Here is a 27891-nt window from a genome sequence, read left to right on the forward strand (position 1 = left end):
CTGTGGAGGCTGGTGATGGATGTTTAAGCAAGAAACTACTCATGCATCTTTATTCAGCACTTACACTGCTTGTTCTTCAATTGCCCATCATCACTTGATTCAAAACTGTGATTATTCATTCACAGAGCATTTACTGAGCTTCCACTATGAGGAAGTCACTGTGTTAGGTGCTCTGGGGGATATACAAAGATGTATAAGAAGCCTCCTCTGATTTCTATTGTAATTACTGGCATATGATTCATTCAGCAATTAATCATGTACTGCCTTGTGATGCGTCTTAGACTATCTAGAATGTGTTCTTTAAATCCTTCTATGTTATGTGACTTTTTACTTATGAATGTCTTCAGTAAATAGTTATTGAATGTCTATGATGTGACAAGCACTGTCCCAGCAGCTGGGACAGATATAAACAAATAGTAGTACAGTACTTTGTTGGCTGCCATCAACAAAGGTCAGAATGTAGTACAGAAGAGGAAATGGGACTATGGTAGTTATGACATAAATGCAACTGGAATCCTGAAGAAGGGATGCTCAACTTCCTGAGGGCATCATGCAAGTTTTCACTAAAGAGGTCATTCATTTCGCCCTGTAAAACGAGTAACAAAGTTTGTCCATTCATTTCCTTTCTAGGCAAAGGGAAATCAATCTAAAAAAGAGTGGATATATGTTTAACTGATTCAATTTGCTGTAAGCAGAAACTAACACAACATTGTAAATCAACTATACTCCAATAAGAAAAAAAAAAAAGAGCAAAGGCACAGAGGTATAAAAGAACCTGGTATATTTGGGAAATATAGGGCTATAGCCTGAGGTAGAAGAGATCAGTGGGAGGTGAAGCTGAGGAGATAAATTGGGATCCGATTCTGCAGCTGCATGTTAACAGGAGTATACTTTAGGATTTTTTTTTCCTGATTACACATGTAGCACATACGTGCAAATATTTGTATGCATGTGCAATGTTAATGGTTTGAGTCATAATCTGTCAGATTGTTTTCTGTGGGTAGACTAATATTCAAAATGGAATCATACTCTATATTTTCAAGTGTTTTCACTTAAAATTATCTCTCGGCTATCATTCCATGCCAGTACATACAAGTCTATTTCATTTCTTCTTCTTTTTTTAATTTATTTAATTTTTGGCTGCGTTGGGTCTTCATTGCTGCATGCCGGCTTCCTGTAGTTGCGGTGAGCAGGGGCTACTCTTCATTGCGGTGCGCGGGTTTCTCATTGCGGTGGCTTCTCTTGTTGGGAAGCACAGGCTCTAGGCGTGCAGGCTTCAGTAGTTGTGGCACAAGGGCTCAGTAGTTGTGGGTCACAGGCACTAGAGCACAGGCTCAGTAGTTGTGGCGCACGGGCTTAGTTACTCTGCGGCATGTGGGATCTTCCCGAACCAGGGCTCGAACCCGTGTCCCCTGCATTGGCAGGCAGATTCTTAACCACTGCACCACCAGGGGCTTCCAGGGAAGCCCCTCTATTTCATTTCTTAAAATGACTGTATGGATGGTAGTCCATGAGTAGTAAGAAAGACTGATTCTGGAACCAGATGCTTGGATCCAGTCCTTCAGCAACCACTTAAACCCCCCATCTCCCCGGGCTTCAGCGATCATTGCTGTAAAATGAACATAACTCACAGTGCCTGTTGCATAAGGATTGAGTCAATACATGTGAAGTACTCAGAATAGTGCCTGGCAGATGAAAATCTTAGCTGTGATTCCTTGATTTATGTAAACAATATTCAAGGAGTGTTTTAAGCAAGAGAGTGATATAATCAGGTTTCTTTTTAGAAGACTCACTGGCACCTGTTGGGGAGGATAAACAGGGAGGGAAGATTGGTGATAGGGATCGTGGTAGGAGGCTGCTGTGATACATAGTGAGTGAGGTGTAGAAGATTGGCTATTACTGGCAGAGGAGAGGAAAAATAAATTCTTGATTCATTTCTAAGATAACAAACGCTAGAACTTGTTGCCTGCTGATGGCTGAGAGATGGAGACAATCCGACTCCAGTTTCCAGAGTTTTGGCTTAGAGGACTGTGTAGATGGTGATGCCATATTCATGTATATATTTAACAAATATCTTCTGAGTTTCCGCTATGGGCCTGACACCGTTCTAGTATATGTCAGTGAACAGGATCTCTGCTTAGGAGAAAAGCTTAGATTCTAAGAGGTGTTTATATCTGTGCACTGGAGACCCAACAAACAATAAATAAACAAACGAACAAGAATTTCAACAAGATTGAAATAAATATTCAGTTAATATTCACTGACTTTAAGACACTCATCCAACCCGATACCAGTTTAACAATCTCCCTTAATGACGATTATAGAGCTGGTGATTCATTCCCGGCGGAAGCCGAGCTCCTTGTGAGGGCTACTTGATCCGACCCCACCGAGAGGCGGTAGGTCAGACCATTACCCGACTTCACAGCCGAGGAAAATGAAGCCAGGAAGAGTAGAGCGTTTTGACCTAGGTTGCACAAGTTGAATGGAGGCGGCTTAGGCCCTGCGACGCGGGCCAGGCACCCGCGAGGGGCGCGAGGCCAGGGCCACTGTGCGCGCCGCCTCTCCCGCGACCCAGGGGCGGCCGGCGGGAGGGCAAGCCCTCGCGCGGTCCTCCGGGGCTGCGGGGGTCGTCCCTCTCGGGCGGGGCGGCCGGCGGCGGTTGCGGCCCCGCATCGCCAGGCACTTCCGGCGTGTGCCGGGGTGGCCGGATGACGTGGCTGAGTCAGAGGAAGAGGCAAGGAGGCGCCGGGAGGCGGGGAAGGCTTCGGAGCGGGCGGTGACGGCGGCGGCGCGGAGGAGCCAAAGGCTGGGCCCGGGCCCCCGTGCGTCTGTCCGCGCCCCGTGGATGCGAATCGGCCGCGGCGGAGGCGGCGGCAGCGGCGGAGGAGGAGGAGTCGGTGGGCCAGCGCCGGGCCGGTGGGAGCGCGGAGGATGAGGCCGCTGCCGGGCGCTCCCGGCGTGGCGGCGGCCGCCGCGCTGTTGCTGCTGCTGCTGCTGCCCCGGGCCCGAGCGGACGAGCACGAGCACACGGTGAGAATTGCTCCCGGCCGGCGCGACCGCTACGGCCCTCTCCCCCGGCCCACCGCCTCGGCGGGCCCGGCGCGGCCTGGAGGGCCCAGCGGCCCGCCGAGCCCCGCGGCCGCCCGAGGGCGCCTTCCGGTTGGGCCTGGCGGAGCAGGAACCCCGGGAGCGGGGAGGAGCCCTTTCCGTGCGCTCCCGGGACAGGGCTCCGCTCCCTAAGTGCCTGGGCCTCCTTCCCCAACCCGGATCTAAATGGTGCCGCACCCCTGGGTCCAGGGGCCCTGGGAGACGGGAAAGAAGCGGGGTCTGAGGGTCGGGGCTCACTTGGCCGCGGGAGTGGGGGCCGCAGGCAGCCAGGCTTGGAGCTGGTGCCCCCCAGGAAAGGGAGCAGCGCCCGGGCTGCTGGGGACTACGACACGGCGGAAGATGTATGCACCACGTATTACTCGTCTTACAGTAACCAGGAAATACCCACCACTTTATGGTGCTCACCGGCCTTTTTCTTCCCCCTCCTGCCCAAACCGGATCATAATCCTGGCGTGGGGACCGCCTTGATAAACTTGGGGTGAAGAGCACTTTACACGTGTACAGGCACTCAGCCACACGCACCCGCTTGCGAGGCCTTTCTTGTAACTTTCTCTTCACCCTCTTCTGGCCCCTAGATGAGGCTCCCATTCCGGTGGTCTCTAACTAGGCGGCTTCTGACTGTGAGGGGTCTTGAGTTTCCCAGTCCTCTTGTCTGGCTGGGAACACTCCCTTTTGCATTTGGCCTAAAATTGATTGGCTGTTTATTTAATTGGCATTTTCCACATCGAAGCTTGGATGTTACCGACTCCTCTAGTGACTTTCACTTAGGGATGCAAGTCGGTGGCTTTCTGAAAGGTAGATCTGAGCAGGGCAGTAAAGTCATGTAAATTAGAGGGTGCTTGTGAGTAGTTGTGTTTTTAGACCTTAACTAATTAATGATACGATTTTGCACGAGAGGTTGTGTGGTACTAAATCTGCAAGTCTCCTGTCATTCCTGACAGGTGAGAAAATGAAGCAACCAGACTTCTTTTCTCTAGTCGGTAGGTTAGCTGGGCTCTTATTTTAGCTAACAACAGTTCTAAACTTTTGGCGTTTGTACCTTCAGTCACAGCCAGAAACTTCTTACCTGTATATTTTTTAAGGGACACAATCCTGAGCTGGTGACATGTTTTTGTGCTGTATTTGTGACTTTTCACCTTAAGATAATTTTGTTCACTGGTTAAACAGTTAAAAACATTTTCTTGTTGTTTTTTCCGTCAAGTAACTTGTCTCAAAGTGTAAGAAGTGTTCATTTCCAATGGGCATTCTTTTAGCCAGTGGTTACTAATATTTTTCCAATTTTTTGAATACTTAAGGAAAGTTGCTGTGTAAAACTCAGAATTGTCTCAAGTATAGTTCCACCATACAGGCATATAAGCTTAAGAGTAGTATTTTACTTTTTTATCTCGTGTTTTATATAAACTGCTGTAATAGGGAAAAGTACGTATTAATTAAAATTTCACAAATTGGAGGTGAATAAAAAGGTCTTAGATTAATTTACAGATTTAAAATGTAAACGCCAATTTCATTGAAATTTTATTGCCAGGAACATTAAAAAATTTTTTATACATCTTTATGGAGTGTAATTGCTTTACCATAGTGTGTTAGTTTCTGCTTTAACATTTAAATTTTTGAAGCCAGAAATTGAATATGAAATATTGGATAAAAAGTTTTTGAGAGAATATGACACGTATGAGAGAATTGTTGGACAAAAAAGTTTAGAATCCATTTTATTTCAGTCATGTTTACATTGAACTGCTCTCACTTGGTTACCTATTATTTTAAAAATTATAGGAAGAATAGCATTAAGATATAACTAAAAAATTTGTCATTCATATATTTTTTGGCTGTTAGCCAAAATATTTTATTTCTTACAAGTTTCTTGAAAATATTTCTTGAAAACTAGGCATTCACCTCAAGCAGATAATAATACTGAAAAGGCTATGGTCAAGTGAATTTTTTTTCCACCAAGAAGGCAGAAGTAGCTAATGAAGACAGAATGATACTGAAGGAGGGGAAAAATTGTCAAGGGAAGGTTGCTGAGTAAGTGTTTAATAAATACTTGTAGAATTGGATTATTAATTAAAGAACAATCTTTAGAAGTTAAAGTTTGCCCTTTAGATTAACTTTTTATGAAGACAGTTTCCAGATAGAAATAATAGCTAATAGGGCTTTTGTAGCAATATGTGGTAGGCACTGTTCTAAGTACTTTATATGTATTAACTCATATTTTAAACATACATTGATAATCTTGTGAGTGGTCTTATGTCCTTTGAATGGATGAGGAAACGGATGCCAGAGAAGTTAAGTAACTTGCCTGGGATCACACAACCAGTACAGGTAGAGGTAGGATTTGAACTCAGGCAAACTGAATTATAGTCTTCTACGCTCTCATAGGATATGCTCTACGGCCTTTTATCCTAAAAATAGGATAGTAATACACTTGGCATTAAATTGAATAATTCTCTGTATTGATAGTATTTTTAAGTGCTTAAATGTTTGGGTAAGTTTAGCTCCATAGTGGGTTGTTACTGAAGGTGTGTTTGGGTTAGCATTAAAGAGGGACAGGGCTGCAGTGGGCATGTGACCCTTGCAGTCGCTTAATGTGTGTAAGACATAAAGACTGCTTGGTTTAATGCTCTGCTGTCACCATTTGAAATTCTTAATACTTTCTGCATTTTCATTTTGTGCTGGGCCTCACAAATTCTATAGCTGGTCCTAAGAAGGAGCAGCTGACTACTTCATGCAGTTCCAGAAAGCCCTTGATTTCTCTTACTTTACCTACTGAATTAGGATTCAGCTGACCATTTGACTCATATGGCATTTTTTATGCGCTTATTTATCCGACGCTCTTAATATTCTCAGAAGAATAATGAGAAGGGAATGTGCTGCTGACTTCTAGAGTATATACACATGTAGAATATATAAAAATGGGTTCCTTTCAGTTTTTAAAAGTTGAATCATATATGAATTACGCAACATACTGGTTTTGGTTTTTTTAAAATTAATTAATTAATTTTTGGCTGCGTTGGGTCTTCGTTGCTGCGCACGGGCTTTCTCTGGTTGCGGTGAGCGGGGGCTACTGTTGGTTGTGGTGCGCGGGCTTCTCACTGCGGTGGCTTCTCTTGTTGCAGAACACGGGCTCTAGGCGCATGGGCTTCAGTAGTTGTGGCACACAGGCTCAGTAGTTGTGGTTCGCAGGCTCAGTAGTTGTGGCACATGGGCTTAGTTTCTCCTCAGTAGTGGGATCTTCCTGGACCAGGGCTCGGACCCGTGTCCCCTGCGTTGGCAGGCGGATTCTTAACCACTGTGCCACCAGGGAAGTCCCAAATTTACTGTTTTAAATAAAAAAGAACACTTTCATGAAAGACAGGCTCTTAATAGGTGATTGAAGGATCATAAAAAGAACACTTTAGAGTGAGTGAAAGATGTATAGGGTATGGCTTATGCTTATTTGGTTTTCTGACAGTTGGAGCACTTGGAAACATCTAGAGTTAGATTATCATGTCTCCTAAGATTCCAGAAGACTCCATTAAAAGGATTGCAAATTGAGAATCATAGAATTTTAGAACTGGAAAGACTCGAGACCGTTGAATTCAACACACTCATTTTTCTAATGGCCTGAAGAGGACCAGTGGCTGGCCCAGGGCCACAGAAAGAGTCTGAGCTACCTGATTTCTAGTCGTTTTTTCTACCTGTCTTGAACATATAATTTCCATAGTAATACTATGTAAAAATGTCAGCACCAAAAAAACAGTAATCAGTGGCACAGGAATCTTAAAAGCATTTTATGGTTTACACTGGAGCCTTGAATTTTTTTTGGCTTTGTTTCCTCAAGGTCAGAAAATCAAAAATTTTTTTTTCTGCGTCTGTTACATACCAGGCTCTGTGCTTGGCACAGCAACTGGTATTTAATCAGTGCTTGTTGAGTGACTTGAGTAATTAGGGATCTACCAGGAATAAGAATATGCAGTGTTGGAAGCGTGATAACCCTACCGTTTAAAGCAGTGAACAAATGCAGACGATTGTTCATTTAAGATGCATAGTCTTGGGGATGCCTGTTGTGATTTACCTAGGTTAAAACCCCATTTCTTTGTGGCCCGTTGTATCTCTGGTAGGTAATGTTGAAAGGACCCGATCTGTGTCTAGGATAGCCTACTCTGAACCTTTGCCATAAGCACTATTACACTACGGGCTAAAAAAAAGATGTTTTGTTTGCTTTACTTAGGCAATGAAGCCTTTAGTCTTTGTCTCTGTCGGGAGTATGGCACTAGTAAAACATATGTGAAGATTTATAAAGAGGATAAGCTGTTAGCTACAAGTGAATTTGTGAGTGCTTTAATATGGATCTAGTTTTAGGAAGTGTCATAATTCATTGTCCTATTTTCAGCTGTACTCTATGGTAGACTAAAAGTTTATTTAGGTACAAAGCTATTTTGAGAGGGAGAGAGCAGTTATCTCAAGAGACTATCCAAAAATACACTGATAATTTATATGTATTAGAATTCTGATGTATGTGTTTTAAATAATTAAAAGACATTGAAATTATGATTTCTGAAATATTTTTCTGAACTGGAATTTGCTTTCTCAGATATGTATTTTAAAGTAAGCATATATCTTTCCCCTCATCCCATAAAAATGATGGCATTTGGGTGCTTAGTCTGAGCCCTCAGTCCTTTGCCTGTCTACATAAATTCTGATTTCTTTATTGGAATTTTACACGAGAAATTCAGTAACTTTATCTCCTGAAGTGTTCCTTCTGAGAAAAAGTAATTCACGATCTCTATCAAGGAGGGAAACTTCCTCACCTACACTTACCCAGCACATAAATAGTATTTAAATGAGAGATCCAACATTGGTGACTTCTTGAGAATGAAGGTCATTCCTTTTGAGATCAGAGGACAAGGAGCTTCTTAGGAAGGTTTTTTTCCTTAGTGCAGATTAAAGGCTCAAATAGAAAAGTTGTTCAGCATTCAGCACTTCCTTAGGTGCTTTGTACAGCTGTATTTTTCCCATATTCCTTCATTTAGTTTTTGCTCTTCAGTTAATGAAGCTGACTAGGGATTAGCAGAAAATGTAGTCCTAAGCTTGTAAATGTGATACTAATTAGTTAGAATGATCTTGGACAAATTATTTAACATCTCTATTTAGTTTGTTTGAATCTGTAAAATGGGGGAAATAATAGGACTTGTCTTACAGAGCTTTGAGAGATTAAATGTTTATATAAAGACCTTAGAACTATGCCCAGTGCATGGTATGTGCTTGTTAAGTTTTGGCTAATAATGATACTATCCCAAAAGACGGTAAGCACGTGCATGTTAGTGATTGGTCAGTTAAAGTTTGACCTGAGGATTGGAGAAAGGAGGATTTGGGCAGTTCTGAAGGATAGGTAGAAATCGGCCAGGTGGGTAGGAGGAGGGCATTATAGACTTGGGGGAATGACGTAAGAAACAAGGTGGAGCAGGAAAGGAAAGGAAGACAGTGTTATAAGCCATTTTGGCTGGAGTGGCCAGCGTAGAAGTTGAGTGTAACAGTGAAACTTCTGAGACCTGGAAACGAATGGAACAGTGAAGTGAGGAATGCAGGTAGTCTGAATTGGCCTCCTGTCCTTTGGCTGCTTCCCAGGGAGGCCTCATGGAAGGAGCCACCCCCATGCTCAGGGATCTCCTGATCCACTGCTGTGCCTGTTTGATTTGTTTTCTCCCCTTCTTCTGGTTACACTCTGCAGGTAAGTTATAAAATTCCATCTTTCTCCGTGTCATTGGCAGCTAAGAGTTTTTCCGAGGAAAGTATCTAAAAAGAGCCTGCTAGGACGTTGTGGAATGTTTTGAAAGCAAATTAGACTAGCCTTTCAGACAAGGGTGGAGGGAAGAGCCTTACCTGTTGCTGTCTTCCCACTGAGTTGGGGGAGCCCAGGGACTTTCCTGGCAGCTTAGGGAAAGGAAAGGCTTTTCTCCTTAAAAAGTTTCTTCCATTTGGTATTTCCTAATTTCACGATATTTTAAGACACGTTTTCTCTCTTGAAAAAGAACTCTTCCCTTGACGTTGTCTTGGGAACACTTATTCTCAGGGATAAATAAGAACTATAATGAAAAATAAACTTTTTTTTTTTTTGTGGTACGCGGGCCTCTCACTGTTGTGGCCTCTCCTGTTGCGGAGCACAGGCTCTGGACGCGCAGGCTCAGCAGCCATGGCTCACGGTCCCAGCCGCTCCGCGGCATGTGGGATCTTCCCGGACCGGGGCACGAATCCGTGTCCCCTGTATCGGCAGGCGGACTCTCAACCACTGCACCACCAGGGAAGCCCCAAAAGTAAACATTTTAAGTTCATGAAATCTGATTGTGGTCTGCATAAGGAGCAATAGAAAAGAAAAGAAAAACAGTTTTAGCCTTAATATTCACCCTAATCTGTCTGTATTTGTGTATATATATGTTTGTGTCTATGTTACATATATATATATATTTTTTTTTCTTTCTAATCCCTATTTCAGTCCTCTTCCCAGAAGGAATCCTAGGCTAAAGAATGGTACACACACACACACACAAAAGAATGGTACACATTTTGTTATAGTATAGTTTGCATCATGTTGTCAGATTTTTACTGCCCCATCAAGGTTTCATGAATGTTTAAAATGAGTGACTTCAGAATGTGTAGTTTAACGCATACTGTGACCCTTAAATTATTTTAGTCCTGTGTTTCAGTATGTATGAAATAAATGAATGCTCTGTTTTAACAAGTATTTATGTTCAAGTTTTTGTGTGTTTTTAAAGGAATATGAGTATTAGGATTTATAGAGAAAGTGTTTTTGTGTTTATTTTCACGAGTTACATTTATAAAAATTCTGCAGAATAGGTCCTTTCTTTCAGTGTGGTAATCCTAAATGGATGCATTTGGTTACCTCGCCTTTCTTATTTCTCTCAAAGGATGCTATCTCAGTCAGTGCACATACTTCAAACTTCTTTCACTAAGTTGCTAATAAACTTTCATTTCAGCATTTCTTCAGTGTTTTTTCATCATATTCAATACTTTTTGTGTACATGATACTATGCCAAGAGCTTTCTACTCAGTGAACAGGTTTCAATTCTAATACCAGCCCTGTTCAGTGGATAGTGATTGGTTTAGAGAACCGTTTTGAGAATTCTTACGTTATATCCCTGTGCAGAAAGGAGTACCTTGATTGATTAGTGCAGTGTAACCTTGAACATTGGATGGAAGAGTGGTGGCATACGTATATTTGTCAACCCCCTAAAGTGACAAGAGTAGTTATGAATGGGTATCTATGTATAACATTCAGACCTTTGATTGGTTCCTTCATACATGAAGGTTATCTACAGTTGTTTTTCTGAATTCACTTGAAACAGCTTATGATTTTCTATATTGTTATTCATCCTGACCCTTCTCTGCCAAAGCAGAATTAATCATTTTTATTGTTTCTACAATAGCTCTTTTAACCTTAATTGTAATACTTATTTCTTCATTGTTAATCATTTACTTGTCTGGCTCCACTATGGATTGTGAACTACTTAAAGGAAAGGACAGTATGTTATTTATCTTTATAACCTTAACACCTAATGCTGTGCATGGTACATGTCTCATGTATTCAAAAAGTCAGGTAGTTTTTTATTTCCTTGATGAGGTACCTGGATAATGTCTTATGAACAATGAGATGTTTATTAAGTTTGAAGGTGAGGTGATTAGATCTAAGTCCTACTATGGTGGTGGTATGAATCAAAAGAGGCAGATGCTTTGGCTAAGAGTAGACAAGTCAGTGTTTTTTGGAATGCGGGGGGCTTGGGGTTTGAGTCGCCATGACTGAGAGGATTGTACCATTAGAATAACAAAGTTTGGGGGGTTAGGTTTTGGGTGGGATGAGTTTGGTTTTGGAGATACTGGATTTTGATGGAAAATGTTTATTCATTTTATATGGAAGACTGGAGGTAATGTTTAGTAGTTGGGCTAGTTGGATAGGTTCCTCTGTTACGTGCTCCACAGCACCCTACGTTATTATAATTGCTTGTTCAGTGTCCATCTTTCCCTTTAGGCTCTAAGCTCCAGTGTGTCAGGGAATGTGTCTTGTTCAAAGCTGTATCCTCAACAAACACAATTATTGGGGCATGGTAGGCACTCAGTAAATAATTGTTCACTGATTTAATTTCTGCACTGTTAGTTGACTTAAGCTGCAACTGTTGTCTTTAATTTGTATTGCTAATTAGGAATACTAGTTTTAAAATTACTCAGGTAACTGCTTTTCATAGAATCATTGGAATTTTAGACTTGAGGAGATCTTAGAAATCTTTGGCACTTGCCCCCCGTTGGACCCTGGAAAGGTGACGTCACCTACCCAAAGTCATCAGACCACACTCCAGGTTTAGCTGCATATAGTATTCACTGATGGGTAAAGCCATAATATTTATTCAAGGAAATTTGCATGCAGTACCTGTCTTTCAGGCTGATAAAGGGAAACATAGAATGACTTGAATGGGCTGTGGAGATTTCATAGTATGGCTTTTTCTTCCGCTTGTTTAGTCATTTCTCTCCTCTCTAGTACTTTGATCAATGGCTGTGGGGAAAAAAGGAGATGAAATTTTATTTGTGCTTGCTGACAGCATTAGGTTTTTGGAGTTTCTAGTGATTAACATGAGGTTCTGGATAAGCTATTGATTTTGTTTCCTCCTTCCTTGTCCACGTTAGCATGGTGAATCATGTTGGTTTTAGGTTCATCGTTATTTGATAGTGTAAATATTAATTATAAACATATTCTTACAGGTTATTGGGTTTTGTTTAAACAGTATCTTCTGTAAAACAAAGTTTGGAAAACGTGAATCTTCTTGAGACCACAATCAGAGGATATAATTTTAAAATTCACTGAATTTCTTTTTTTTTTTTTTTTTTGTGGTACGCAGGCCTCTCACTGTTGTGGCCTCTTCCGTTGCGGAGCACAGGCTCCGGACGCGCAGGCTCAGCGGCCATGGCTCATGGGCCCAGCTGCTCCGCGGCATATGGGATCTTCCCGGACCGGGGCACGAACCTGTGTCCCCTGCATCGGCAGGCGGGCTCTCAACCACTGTGCCACCAGGGAAGCCCCGAATTTCATTTTTAATGTGTAGACATTGACCATCCTTTTGAAACAAGCTTCCAGCATTTTATTTTAGAGCTTCCCAAACTGAGATAGTACATTTCTGTTTGGAACAAATAACAAATATTCCCTTAATTTGAATTAGATTTTTAAAAAACATATTCTTACTTGCTTTTTTTTTGGTTTCAGTATCAAGATGAAGAGGAAGTTGTCTTATGGATGAATACTGTTGGGCCCTACCATAATCGCCAAGAGACATACAAGTACTTTTCACTTCCATTCTGTGTGGGGTCAAAAAAAAGCATCAGTCACTACCATGAAACTCTGGGAGAAGCGCTTCAAGGAGTTGAATTGGAATTTAGTGGTCTGGATATTAAATTCAGAGGTACGTAAACCTTAATAGTCCTTATGATAAAAGTTAGATCGTAGACTGGGGTTTCTCAACTTTGGCATTGTTGACATTGGGGCCAGATAATTATTTTTTTTTGTGGGGGCTGTCCTGTACAGGGTGGGACATTTAGCAGAGTCCCTGGCCCGCACCCACTAGATGCCAGTAGCACTCTCCAGTTGTGACAACTGAAAAGTCTGTAAACATTGCTACTTGCCCTTGGTTGAGAACCACTGCTCTAGACCCTAAAATGTGTTTTAATCTCTAAGTTAAGTATATTACGTGTAGAAAAGTATATTAGTAACTAACAAAGATTTATTTTGAATATTTATAAAATAATAAAATAAATGATTGTTCATAAAATTACATTTCCTTAACATATTTATTTCTGAAAAGTGTTTTCTAGTAAATCCTTTAAGGATTGGACATAATGTGGTCAGGGAAAGCCTTCATAGATTCCTAATGAGGTAATTTCCAGAGGAGTGGGGATATAATGGGCTATATGGATACTTAAAAATTATGTGTAAAGCCTCAAATTCAAACTTGTACCATTGGCTCAATGTATTTATCAGTGTTGTATTAATTTATCTTCAGTACCTGTTAGATTGTGTGGTTTAAAATTTTAAGTCAAGGACTTGTTAAAATTGGAAAAATACCCTCCTTATCTATTTATTATGCAGGTATCTTCTTTGTTATCAGTTCCTGTGAGTGTGTTTAGATTTTTTATTTTTCTCTGTGAAGTTTGTCAGAGTGTGTATTTCCTGCATGGACATTTTTAACCTGGTAAGCAGAAGCTTGAGTAATTGAAGTTTTGGAGGATCTTTGATTAGGTGTCTTTTTTTTTTTTTTTTTTTTTTTTTGCTGTACACGGGCCTCTCACTGTTGTGGCCTCTCCCGTTGCGGAGCTCCGGACGCACAGGCTCAGCGGCCATGGCTCACGGCCCAGCCGCTCCGCAGCATGTGGGATCTTCCCGGACCGGGGCACAAACCCGTGTCCCCTGCATTGGCAGGCGGACTCTCAACCACTGTGCCACCTGGGAAGCCCCAGGTGTCTTGATTTTTGAATGGAGCATGGATCTTATAATCAGAAGCTTTGAATTTCAATTCTATTTCTTTTACTCTATTGATTTTAGTAAAGTTGTTTACTCCAATTTTGACTTCATTGTCTACATGTATAAAATGAATAGTAACTGACCTCTGATATTTTTAGGCTTTTGGGAGGAGAATGTGAAATGAGATATTTTAAAGATAATATTTTGAAGATAATGTTTAATTTTGATTTGTTAAATTCTATTCTTGTTTTTAGGATTTTTTTTCTTACTGTTGTTGAAAATAGGTATACATATTTACATTTTTTTCCCATGTATTATTTCTTGGGGCTTAATTATAAAATTAAGTTGTAAATTTAAACCACAGTGGCATGGCTTATAACTTCATGAATTATTGTAAACATGCCCTGAGGCTTGTTTTAATTTAATGAGGTAATTTAAATATTTAATTACAGGTAAGGAGAAAAGTTAGACTAGAGTATGTGATCTTTGGGAACCTCAATACTACATTTATTCACATACTCTCTCCTTTTCCATATTTGGTACACATTTCTAATTTATTAAAAAGGAACCAGAGAGAAAACAGGCAAAAACCCCAAGTCCTACTTTGCTGCTATGGACAGATTTCATCACTTGTTGCAATCCTCACTCTTATTTACTAAAGAAGAGTACTCATTCAGCTGTCTTAACCATTCTTTTATTAGTTTCTTGAGGCTGAGATGGAAAGATTATTTAGATAGAGGGATATGGTTTTCATGGGCTATAAAAGTGGGATTTATTTTCCTTTCAGACTAAACACCTTTAGATGAAAAGAATCAGAACTGGCCAGATGTTACTCCCTAAGAGTTGGCGGTTCCTTGGAGTCTTGTCAACTCTACACTCCATCATGGATATGCTGCTAAAGAAGCTGCCACGTTAAGTGGTCCAGATGCAATAGTAAATGCTGATTAGATTTCTCTTTCTGTTGTAGACCCTTGATTACCCCGTTCAAAGATAAAGTTGATTGTGCTTTGAAAAGTGTTTTGTGAGGTTTCCTGGTTGTTCTTTATAGTATCGTAAAATTTTAAAGGTGGGATGCACCTTAGCGATTGTGTCATCTGATTTCCTGTTAGGGAGGCCGAAAGATGAATTACCCAAGGCATATCTCAGCATACTAATGCTGTGTGGAAACTTGAACCCTCTGTCCCTGTGTAAACTGTAGAAATATTTATATTGTTAATCTTTCATCCCTTAAGTATTTGATTTTTAAAGGTTCTTCTGAAGGCATATTCAAGTAAGAAAATAAAATTTTGGAAATATTGTGAAACTAGGAAAAACTATACATATACATACGCACTTAAATATGTGCATACACACAAACACACAACTTTTTTTTTTTTTTTAACCTAGTGGATTCTGTCAGGCTAAATGGATTAGTATGGTTTTGTAAAATGAAAGTCACTAAATAGACTATAGGGAACTAGCAATAGTTTTGAGTCTAATGTAGGATGCCTCAAAAGCTCCCTTTTGAGGTTTTATGCACAACTTTGTTTTTTTCTTCCTAAATGTTTTTATACTATCGCTAGACAAAATGCTGCATTGAGAACATTTAGACAAAATTAAATGAAAAGGGCAAACTTAAATTGGATACCTTTCAACCAGACCTGAAATCATTACCCTATAATTTTCAAGGGTACCCCCTAGAATATTGCCATTGTGGAGTGGAAAGAACACGTGTTTTAGAGTCAGAGAGACTTGATGCATCTCAGCTCTGCCTCTGCCTACCTATGTAGTCCTGGACAAAGTATTCAGTCTCTTTGATCTCATTGTCCTCATCTATGAAATGAGGGAAATAATATCCACTTGGCAGAATTGTCATGTTTAAATGAGATAGTGCATGTACATCATTTATCAAAGTTCCTGATAGTTTACATTCAAGAAATGGTTATTGTTATGAATACTAATAGCACATAGTGTGTGTCTGTGCTTCCAACTTGATTTTGTATTAGCAATTATGAAATGTTAAATTAGTTTATTGAGTGTAGGATTTGATTTATCCTCAAGCTGCTGCACTAGCCAGCTGGGTAATTTAGTTACTTCCACTGGGGCAGGGACAGTTGCATTCTTGTTCACTGTTGCATCCTTAGCTATTAAGACATGGTGAGCTCTTAATAAATTGTCTAGCACCTAGTTTGTGCCTACTTGTTCTTCATTATAATTGGTTCATTATGATCATTAGGTGATCTGGAATGGTAATTCCTAAGCAGGGGAGGTCACCACCCAGTCCCTTCCATCTCATTTGAGAATTCTTGCAGTATAATGAAGGATATTAATTGTTGAAAAGTTGACTTCTAGAGGATTCCTTCCTCCCATTTATTTTATTGATCTTCCCTTGAATTTTCTCTTCCTTGAGTATTCCAACTTAACAGAGGGGTGAAATTATTTTGTTAGTATTTCTTCTACTTCTCTAGAGTGAAATGGTAAGTTGAGAGTACTGCAGTTATGTAGATATGACAAGGGCTGCTTAGAGCCATATGTATTTCTAGTTCAGTGATTCTCAGTCTCGTCTGTTTTCATCCTCGAAATAAGCTTATGGAGGTGTATTATACCTATTTTTCAGATGAGGAAGTTGGGGCCCAGAGGCTAAGTAACCTTGTCTAAGGATTCACAGATGGAAAGTGGCGGAGTGAGGATTTGAACCCAGGCAGCCTAGCGTTAAGAGTTTGAGCTTTTAACTACTTTGCGGTATTTCCCTCCAGATATCTGGCTGGGTAGTTAAGCCTGATTGCCAAAGGGTGGGGAAAGGGCTTGGGAGGTGGCAGTTCTTTTCATTCAGCCCGAACAAAGATTTTTGCTTAAGGTGAACCCCACCCTGTTTCCAGTCCCTGGATTCTACTATTCCTGCTCTTCCTGATTCTGGAGCCTCTCCGCTGAAGTTCTCTAGGGGAAAGTGCCTCTGGTCTGCAGCGGGGAAGTTGAGGAGATTATTCATCTAGCTGTGTGATGGGTGCAGGAGGGGACCTAGGCATCCAACCCCTCCGTAAACATATTTTTATACAGTTCCCCTGTGTGTTCAGCCCTACATCTATCTCTCCTCTACCTTTCAACGTCTGTGGTGCCTCCAAGTTCTGAGTGTCTCCTGTGTTCTGTGACAACAATCCTGTTGTCCCTTCTGTTACAGTTTCCTCTGCCTTATTAGTCATTCACCGTCTTCCATTTCCCCAACATTGATTGAAATCTTTTCTCACTGTCTTCTCCTCTTTTTGTCCTTGTGTGCCTACATCCTTTTTATTCCTTTATTGACATTTTAATGGAGTTTCAGGAGGTAAAAGACACTTGTGGTTAATCTGCCTTGTTTAATCGGAAGTCTGGGAACTTGATGCAATATTTTGTCCTATTGGTTTCAACTGAAGTGTTTTAGCTGGACCAAATAATTTGAATCTTGTATTGAATCTTGACTCTAGATATTTTGAATTCTTGGTATTAGCAATTTTTTAAACTTTGTGCTAACTGCAAATTTGATAAGCATGCTCTTTTTATAAGTTCTTATTTAAACCATTGCTAACATTGTTCTTTTCAGATTGACATCTGTCTTTTTTTTGTTTTCTTTTCAGATTGACATCTGTCTTTTGTTGTGTGTATATATTTTTTCTGATTTTAACAGTGATATAGGATCAATGTACAAAATTTAGAAACTACAGAGAAGTGTAAAGAATATAAAAATCACCTGGATATAAATACCAGTAACAGTTTCTTCTTTCTTTCTGACCATCTTTACATTCATCCACATTATTTAAAATGTTTAAATATTGGGTTCATGTTCCATATATGATTTTTAAAAATGTATTTAATGAACACTTGTATAGTGTTTATTATGTACCAGATACCATTCTAAGCACTTGCTGGCTCGTTTAATAAGTTATGTATAAATTAGTTTTTACTCTTCTTTTTTTTCCACATCATCTTATCAGCTTGTCCTCATATTGTTAATTACTCTGTTTAAAATATATTTATATAGTATTCTATAACTTGATATTGTAATTTCTCCCCATTTCCCAATGACAAGATATTCATTGTTTTCTTCTTTCTTCCTTTTCTTCCTTGCTTTTGCTTTTTTTTCTGTTAGAAATAAGAATGCATTTAGCTATACTAGCACATAAGTATTTTAATGCATCTATGAATGTTTCATTAGGTTAAATTGTTAGAAGTAGAATTACTGAATCAAAAGGTATAATCATTTTTAAGGCAGTTCTTGATACGTGTTGCCAAATAGCCATCTAGAAAAAAATTGTACAGTTTATACTGCCAGCCAGTTTGGTCAGTTAATCAATATTGGTTTATGTAGATGGTTGATTAATTAATGGTGAATATGCCAGTTTTTCCAGTCCTGTAAAAAGTTCATTCAGCAGTTTTGAGAGCTTACTGTATTCCAGAGCCCTGTGGAAGACTCTGGGTATACAGAGTTGAACCAGAAGCTCTGGTGTCAGGGGTCTGTGGACCTCTGGAATTGTACACTTAATTTTGAGTGATTGTGCATTTTGGGAGGGCAAGGGAGATATCACTTCCATTGGATTCTCAAAGGGGTGTGTGGCTCAAGAAAACTTAACACTGTGAATATATTGGCACTTTTCGTCCTTAAAACAACTCTGGGAAGGAGATAGCATAGATGTTATCTGTTTTACAGTTGAGAGACCTGAGGTTCTCAGAGGTTAAGTGACTTGCTTTTATTCACAGAGCTAGTAAGTAGTGGAACCCAGACTAAAACCCAAGTTTCTGCCCATTTCTCTGTAGTTTGTCTATAGTGACTTCATGAGAAACTTTGCTAAGTGCTGCTGAATTTGAGGTAGAGTATTTCTGATTTTCCAGTTCAGTAATGCTGTTAAAAGAGAAACTAAACAAAGTAAGGCATGATATGTTCTTAGAGAACTCATGAATAATTGTCACATTCTTTTTTCAATGCTTTCACTGTCTATTCAGTTGTTAGTCTGGAGTGTTGTTGTTGAGAATTGATGACAGACTTATTGGCATGTTGTTTCCAGAATCTACCCTTGCTTTCTGTTTGAAAAATCAGTATTGACATTTGCCACTTTATAACTTTGGTTTTCTTCTTTTTTCCCTCATAAAAAGTATTTGCACTGGTAAGATATTAATTGCATCCCCTTCAGGATTCATAGGTGTGTATTTCCTGTGAGAAGGGTATGCCCTATTGTAATTTTAAAGTAGTGATTTGTGGTATTAGATTTTCAGATTGTTTTCCAGTCATGTAGAATGCTGAGTGGTGATTTGGTATACTCAGGCACTTACATTCGTTATCTTCAAAGCGGCTCCCTCCTGAGAGAAGTGCTTTTTCAGTTGAGCAACCAGGCTCTTTAATTATTTGTGATGTTTGTATTTGCTTACATGCCTGCAAGAGGAATTTCATTAAAATATGACCAACCAGGCCCTTATTATAGCCTTCCATAATGATGTTTTCTCTTTTACCACAACATTTCTTTTCTAGGTTTCGTATTAGTGAAAGATATTCTTCAAGACTTCTTTGTCAATCCTTTGGAGATACTCAGCTCAAAAATTTCATTTGTTTATATTGGCATTTTGTCCTTACACACAGACACACACACCATTCACACACAGATGCATGTATATGTGCATACTCTGATGTACTTAGTGACTTCCTTTGCCAAATAAATGGAAAATTATGCTCTTAAAATTTGTTAAAATATTTTATTTGTTTAATGCCTGCTCTGTGCAGCGTACTGAAACAGGCATAGCTGGAGCCAAAAAGTTTATGATCAGTTATAGACATAGCTCTCAAGACCTAATGGTCTTTTTGAGGAGCTAAGATACTGGTGTGAGGTTGTGCGCGGTGTAGGCCTAGGTGCCATAGGAGATACGGAGAGAAAGCCATGGGACTTCAGTGAAGGGGGCAGGCTGTGTGGTGAGAGGAGTGAGGGTTGGGGAATCAGGGATTACTCTGGGGGACAGGGTAAGGCATGGGAAAGATTTTAGGATGGACATGTGAGGTGGGGTTTACTGCACAAACAACAAATCCGGCGGCCAAGGGAGCACAAGGTGTGTGGGAACTGCAGGTGGCTGAGTCTGGTTAGAGTATAGGGAGAGAGGATGGTGGAGCGTGGGGAAAGAGAGAGTTGAACTAAAGTTCAGACTGTAAGGAATCTTTTAAAAGCTTTATATACGGGTAAATGTCATATTGCATATCTCAGAACTTCATACAGGAAACTGCTGTATTATTAATGACAGTTATCAGTGAATATCTGATTGTGACAGCAAGGAGTTTGGTGGCTTCGCAGAGGTAGCTGTGAGTCCTCCCACGCCACTGTGGCCATTCGTTGCTGCTCAACCTGGACCTTCCTTTGGTTCTTGCTCTCTCCTCTGTAGCTATAATTTCCTGTTGCCAGTTCTCCTAGCTCCTGCTGTAGGCATCCTTTGTAGTAATCTCTCTCTTAACTCTCCCTGCCTTCTCCTCTGCTCAGCCTCAGTTTTTGCCATTATGAAAACCCTAAATTTCTTGCTGCCTAAAAATGGCCTGGGTAGAAAGAAAATATGTGTGGAAGCCATTGTTGTTGGATACAAAGCAGTTTTCTTCTCCCACTGGGATAGAGAATTTCCCTGTCCCTCTTTCATGGGACTTCAGTGTTTCCTGCCATCTTTGGTTTTGTAGTTTTGGGGTGTCCACTCTGGGCTGAGCAATAATAAGCTATTCTCTCTGTTGAGAACTGGGGAAACATGGTGGTGGTGTCTGGAGTTATACGTCAGATTGTTATTTCTCGTAGAAACAACATTATAGATGGCTTTTAATTATAGTTTGGCTGCAATTTATATTTAAGTTGTTTTAATGAACATTTGGGAAATTTAACATTGTTTCTTGGAGGAAGTTGTATTTCATGTTTTAAATAACCAGTATTATAGTACAGGAGAACTTAAGCATCTGTGCTTTTCGTTGTTGTTGTTAAGATTGATTTCTCTTTTTTTTTCCTAGTTGCTTAAGTAACATACAAAAACAGTTCAGTCCTTTTGATGGACATCTAGAGTGCTTTTCAGATTTTGCTTTGTTTTATTTAGAAACTAATGATCCTAAGCACATTTTTGGAAGGTTTATAAGTTAGAGACCATCTGAATATTATTTTCAGATAGGAGTATTTTTAAAAGCAGTCAAGAGTGGAAATGACTCATCTCCAGGGAATTTTGGGTAATTTATAAACAGTGATGCCTGCTAGATAGAGGTTTGCCTTTTAATCTTCTGAATTATGAAGAGTCACTGGGATTCCTCATAGAATCTGTGGCCTCCAGTGACTTGCACTTCCAGGAATGTTCAAATGAATATTTATCTCAGAGATCTCATAGCTAGAAATTGTTAGCTCTATTTAAGATCATATTCTTGAGTTTTTGTATGAAGTGAAAACTTTCCTATGTGTTTTAAGCTTTTTCATTTCTGTTTTTAAATCAGTTTATTCATTTTAAAGTTACTTTGTAAATGTTCTGTATAATTTTCTGTATATAAGAGATGCTTTCTTCACTTAGTGAGATAATCTTTGAAAGTAAAGATGATTAAAATTCTTTTATTGTGAGCAATCTTAAACATACACAAAAAAGGAAAGAATTGTATACTGAATCCATATATATATATCACCAAGATTCAACTCTTATGAGTAGAAATTTTAACTTCAGGAAATGTTGGCTTTTTTGTGTGTTATTCTTCCTGTAACTATTTTGCAAATGAGCGTACTGATTTGCAATTTTTATTTTATGCAGATGATATGATGCCAGCCACTTACTGTGAAATTGACTTAGATAAAGAAAAGAGAGATGCATTTGTGTATGCTATCAAAAATCACTACTGGTACCAGATGTACATAGATGACTTACCAATATGGGGTAAGTATTGTATGTTATTTTTAAAGTTTGGGGAATATTTGGATAATAAGCAAGATTTATGTAATGACTATTCAGGTGATTGTACACTGAATCAATAAATGTGTTTTCACTGTTTTCCACAGAATGATTTTAACATCAATTTTATGGTTTCCTGTTACTTGAAGGGTTTTTGACATTGTCAAACTTTACATTAAAATCCCTGAAAATATAACTTTTATACAGTGTAACTTTTCATATTCAAGAGGTCAAAAGATGCTTTGAACAATCCGAAATATTCCCCCTCCCTCCATTTTTCTCACATCTTATTTTGACTTATTTTATCAAATAACAATCAAAGGGACTGAATAGGATCTTAAAGTTATATTCTGGCTTTCTCTCATGTGGGACTGTGGTAGTATGGTTTTTAGATATAATAGTCTCCTGAATGACTTGTTTTGCTAGTTCCTATGTTATTTTCCAAAAGTCTATTATGTTTAAAATTTTAAAAACTTTTTTATGTTTTATGTCCTTGTTCATCTGTGTTAATGGAGAGGAACAATGCAGTAGTTAATACCAACTTATTCATAATCCAAACATTGTTTGTGCTGGGCTTGATTAAATTACTTAATATGCAAAGCAAAGCCAGCTATCACAGCCAGCATGTTTGATCACATTTTTCTCTTAATGGCTTGTTGTTGTTGTTGTTGTTTTTGTTTTTTTGGTCTTTGGACACTTGTTCTTATATATAAAAAATATATAATTAATATTCTAATTCTTAAAGTTATTAGCAGACTACTGTATTCATGAACAGCAAACTGAAAGACTGAACATATCAGCCCAGAGTTTAATATGGTACTAAGATGGAATTTATAAGAAAGTTAATATCAAGATATAATTGTATGCATTGTCATTACTGTGTTACATGTTAATTAGATATAAATAGTAAGCATTTCATGTAAATGACTGTAATTAGTATAACAGACATTTCTGTGATTGGCTCTGAGGGTAGTAGGAAGATATGCTGAATATTCGCTGAAGACTTCTGAGCCTGTAGTTTTAGGAGAACCCACATTAATCTGGGTTTTCTCTTTTTTTGGTGAGAGAGCAGGTCTTTTGCATTGCTTATGCGTTTCATGTCTAGAACCTTAGGTTTTTTCCGTCATTTCTGTGGGCCTCCATAAGCAACATGGCAGCTGTGCTTTCCTGTCTTAACATAAATCTTTTTTAGCTCTGGGTTTCTGCCATGTTTAGGACAGATACTTTTGGATGTCCTGGAATGTCTGAACCATGGGAAACCCTGTCAGAAAAAAATCTTTATCTGGCTTTTCTTGGGATAAAGGTTTCACAGTCTTTTAAATGTCATTTAGAGAGAATAGTTTCCTATTTGGTATAATTATGTCTCCACCCTCAGAGTTTTCAGAGTAGATAGGTAAATAAACTTTGGTGAAATTAAAATTAGAAGGATTTTATTATCCCTCTACAACCTCAAACAAAGTGAAACTGTATTCCTTGAACTTGTACGAATTAGAACAACTTTGGTTAATAAGCAAATAATTCTTAATAAGAAATGATCATTTTTTTCCCACTAATGCTTTTCATGAGTTGCACTGACCGTAGAGGGAAGGCCCAAGGAGTAACTTTTAGAGCCTAAGGCGCTAATGAATATATAGGCTTGGGTAGGGAACATTGGATAAATAGCTGACAGTATGAGGGCACGAGAGAGAGATCCTCAGGTACTACCTACTCCCTTGTTTGAGTCTTCTCCTTCAGTATCCCAAATTGTGATCAAAATGATCATTTTAATTTTTGCCTCATTACCATTTATTTTCAACTCTCCTTTCATTTTGTTGACTTCCCAGGGATAAGTCCAATGCTTGAGGTATAAAGGGGAGGCGTTTTAAGTTTTGGTACCCACTATACACATATGTGCAGCTTATTAGGAATGGGTTGATCATAGGTTATTAGAGAAAGTACTGGACTAGACCTCTGGAGACCTTGGTTTTAATTTTAGTTTGACCTCGAAACTGAGAACCTTGCCAGATAGTGATATAGTGCTCCCTGAAATTTTGAGATACTAAGGAATATAAACTACACAGTCATGATTATTACAATGAAGGTGATACTAATGACAGAGCATGAACTTTGAGGATCAAATTAGTGGTAGGTTATGCTGAGCTGTGCATCACTTTTTTTTACCATGGTGTGAAAATAGTTTTGTGTTTGCCAAGTAGTTAACAAAGAGAAGTCCAGCCGGTACCTTTTCATTGTTCTAACCATGAGGAATAATGGTAGTATTGCTTTTTTATAAAAATGTTTTTTAATGAGCTTTTAGCTTCTAATGTATTTTAAATACTAAGTGATATTACATACCTTGTGTGAAGTGTTATTTCTTTTGAAGGTATTGTTGGTGAAGCAGATGAAAATGGGGAAGATTACTATCTTTGGACCTATAAAAAACTTGAAATAGGTTTTAATGGAAATCGAATTGTTGATGTTAATCTAACTAGTGAAGGAAAAGTGAAACTGGTTCCCAATACTAAAATCCAGATGTCATATTCGGTAAGTATTAAAATAATTGTATACAGGAAGCAGTATTTGTCACTTAATATCAACAATTAAGTATGTTTTACAACTTTAGTAATTGAAACTGTAGCTTGAAATGGGATGCACCAGATTATTATTAATGTATGTAAGTAAGCCTCCTAAAAGCAGGGAGGTTTACTTAAGGTCTGTAGTATTAGATACCTGTTATGCATTGGCAGGACCTACCATTTGCTTCAGCAAACTTTACCATTATAACTGGGCAGTTAGCTAATCCAGCCATGTGTTTTCATGGTTACTTTTTAGATTATTTTACTCCTTGTTTCTCTTTCCTTTTTACTGTTGAAGATGAAGAGATGATGCCATGTTGAAAATTTCTGGATGAGTATAGTTTACCATATTTTGCTTTATCAGTTGGAATAAGATACTCCTGCAGAGTAAGAGCTTGTCAGAGCCCCTTGCAACTGTCAAGTTAATTCTGTGCTGTTAGGATTAAAAGTAGTGGAAAGAAGAGAAATCCGACGTAGGTAGCCTCTCTTTTCAGTAGTTTTTTTCCAGGTAACTGGAATGAATCCATTGCTGGTAGACAGTTTTGAAAGTTTTTCAAGCTTTGGGCATATGTACCTAGGGCAAATAATATTTGCATAACCATACTTATAAAGAAACATCATTGTAATAAAACTAATGCAATCTAAAGTCAAAGATGTACAGATTCTTATTTTATTTGGTCTGTTTAATTGAGTTGTTATCACATTTATGAGGTCAGAGAATGTAAGTCAGCAACAGTTAATAGTCCTTGAAAACTGAAATGATCCCTCTAAGTCATAAGTTTTGTTAATACACAGAGAGGAAAGTTGGCTAGTTTTTTTAATCATGTATTTCAACTTCTCAAATTGGTAGTAACTTTCTACTGTTTCTCTAGTATCTTATTCTAAGTGTGTAAATCTTCTCAAATTTTGCTCAGAGTTTTTTTTTATCAGATTATTGTTTACTGGCTTTGATTTTCAAATGAAGAAAATTTTTTTCAGGTAAAATGGAAAAAGTCAGATGTAAAATTTGAAGATCGATTTGACAAATACCTTGATCCATCCTTTTTTCAGCACAGGGTAGGTAAATTGTGTATTTTAAGACGTTCAGTATGTGCTTCAATCAGTTAAACAATGGGCATCTGCCACATATAGGGCACTGTGCTAGGGTTGTGGATCTCAAAGATTTAACGAAGGCTGATTTCAGATGTGAGCTCAGAGTCATAAGAGTGATAGAGAGTTTTAGAGGAGCAGTCAAAAGCTCCCTTCATCATGCCTGGTTTAAACCAATGAAGAGATACACAAGGAAGAATACAGCATATGGGAAGCCAAGATACCACTTTTATTGCTAATGAGGCTAATACTGGAGAATGTGGCTGTAACTGTGGTCAAGTGGGCTTCTTAATATTGAAACTCAGAATTGGAGAAACTTACTACACTCAGACAGTGCTGGACTGTTTCACGTTTTCCTCCCTGGGTGCCTGTGTGTGTAAAAATTACAGTGTGGAGAAACAGAGCAGAATGTATGCATCCTCTAGGGAGGAATGAATACAAGAGTGGAGTGATACCAGGAGTTTCTGCCAGGGGAAATCCTTCCACATACAAAGAAACACCAAGAATGGAAAGATGCCTCCCACCCCCCCCACCTGCAGGTATACACTGGATCTCAGATCCTTAGTCTAGTGGCATTGCTGCTGGTTTTGTACAGATAGCTTTGGTTATTTTTAGCAAAAAACAGATTTTATTTTGGTCGTTCAACTCCTTCAAGGATGGACCTGAAAAAACTACAAGGTATAAGGGGATATATCCATTCTTCTGACTTTCTTCCTGACTTGCCTCTTCTATCTTTTGGACTGAAATCCTGAAGTTTATTAGTCACCAATTTTTGAGATGGCTTATAAGTTTTTTTTGTCTCAGAGTTATATCACTGCAGCCAGTTTCCACCTTTAGACTCCACCAGAACCTGTTACTACTTCTAATCTTCCATGGGGTCCTAGGAGAAAAAAATGAAGCTCTTTGAGGTTTAGCCCCTACTGAAAGATTTAGTGCGCTACTCCTGGAGCTATGATTCCCTCCCCCACACTCCCAGGGCTTTTCCTCAGATTTAGCGCTCAGGCAGTCCTGAACATGGTAGTCCATTTAAAGATATAGGCACAAATAACTTCAACTTTAAGTAGCATTTGAGAATATGAGGACTTCCAACTGACATTCCCTACCAGAACACCTAGGTCTACTTGCTTCTAGTCTCATGGGGTAGTGACAACTTGATGGAAAGGCTGCCTTTTGGCATTTTCACTAGTAGAACTGTATACCATATATATATATATTTTTTACCATATATATTTTTAAAACGAATATTAATCGAGCACTTGCTGTGTGTCAGGCACTGTACTCAGTAAGTGGAATACATTAGAGAATGAATGTCAAAGATCCATGCCCTCTTGGAGCTTACATACTAGTGGGGGAGACATGCAGTAAACATAATAACTAAAATGTATAGTATGTTGAAAAATGTGTACATGGAAAAATAAAAAAGAGCAGTTGGGTAAGAGTGCTGTGGATAGAGCAAGTTGTAGTTTTGAGTATGGAGGACAGGGTAAGCCTCTGAGATGGACTTTTGAGCAGAAGCTTAAAGGAGTTGAAGGAAATAAGGAATGTGGCCATCTGGAGAAAGTATTCCAGGCAGAAGGACCACCATGGAAAGGCCTGTTAGGTGGGAACATGCTTGGTGTGCTTGAGGAATAGCAAGGAGGCCCATATGGCTGGAGCAGAGCAAGGGGACGAGAAGTAGGAGATGAAGTCAGAGGCAGCAGGAGCCAGATCATCCATGGCTGCTTTAAGGGCTTGGAGTGCAAAGGGGGCAGGATAGTGTTTTCAGCAGGGTAATGGCAGATCTGACCTCTTCTTAAAAAGGGTCTTTCAGGTTGTGATGTTGAAAATGGGTGGTGTGGGAAACGGGGAGTAGCAGGGTTACCACTGGAGAGGCTGTTGCATTAATGCAGATAAGAAGTAAATGTGGCTCAGACCAAGGCATAGCAGTGGAGGTGGCGAGAAGACGCCAGATTGTGAACGTATTTTGAAGGTAGAGCCAGCATGATTTCCTGATGGATAGAAAGATAAAGAAAGTTTGAGAAAGACTCCACAGTTTTTGGCCTGAGCATCTATCAGAGTGGAACTGCTGTCAGTGGGGTGGAAAAGCTGTATTTGGAGAGTTGGAGGGGAAGATCAGAGTACAGTTTGGGACATGGTGGTTTTGAAGTGTCTGTAAGATATCCAGAGATAATGACCAGCTAGTTGGATATATCAATCTGGAGTTCAAAAGAGAGGCCTACAAATTTTGTAGCCATTGGCATATAAATAGTATTTAAAGCTGCGAGACTGAGTGCAATACCAAGGAAGAGTATGTACGGATAGAAGAGGACTAAGGACTGAGCCCTGGGAGCAGTAGTATAAGTTCAGGGAGAAAAGGAGAAACCAGCTAAGGGCCCTGAGGAGATATTGGTAAGGTATGGGGCAAAAAAAAGATTGTATGGTATCTTGGAAGCCAAGAGAGGGAAGTCTGTCACAGAGGATAGAAAGATTAGTTCTGAATTGCTGCTGATGGGTCAGGTAAGATGAGTACTGAAAGTACGTGTTGATTCATCTGGGGTCATCACTGAACTTGACAAAGAGCAGGTTTGGTGTAGTGGTGGGGCAAAATCTCAACAGAGCTGGTCTAAGAGAGAATGGGAGGAGAGGAATTGGAGGCAGCAAGTTTGCTACTAAAGGGAGTGCAGAAATGGTGTAGTAGCCGGTAGGAAAGATGGAATCAGGAAGGGGGTGGGGGGTTGTTTTTTGGGTTTTTTTTTTTGAAATGTAAGAAAAATATGTTTG

General features: G+C 39.3%; 1 protein-coding gene across 1 annotated transcript in view; it reads left to right on the forward strand.

Annotated features, from left to right (window-relative positions):
- Positions 1 to 2692: 2692 nt before the first annotated feature.
- The window catches only part of TM9SF3 (transmembrane 9 superfamily member 3), a 74505-nt gene continuing 49306 nt past the window's right edge, over positions 2693 to 27891 (forward strand). Inside the window, exons 1-5 of the mRNA XM_082855027.1 lie at positions 2693 to 3030; positions 12353 to 12548; positions 21350 to 21472; positions 23850 to 24010; positions 25021 to 25098. Coding sequence (XP_082711153.1) covers positions 2932 to 3030; positions 12353 to 12548; positions 21350 to 21472; positions 23850 to 24010; positions 25021 to 25098 — 657 coding nt within the window. The 5' untranslated portion in view covers positions 2693 to 2931. The remainder of the gene's footprint in view (positions 3031 to 12352; positions 12549 to 21349; positions 21473 to 23849; positions 24011 to 25020; positions 25099 to 27891) is intronic.

This window comes from Leucopleurus acutus, assembly GCF_964270905.1.
Source record: "Leucopleurus acutus genome assembly, chromosome: 14".
NCBI lineage: Eukaryota > Metazoa > Chordata > Mammalia > Artiodactyla > Delphinidae > Leucopleurus > Leucopleurus acutus.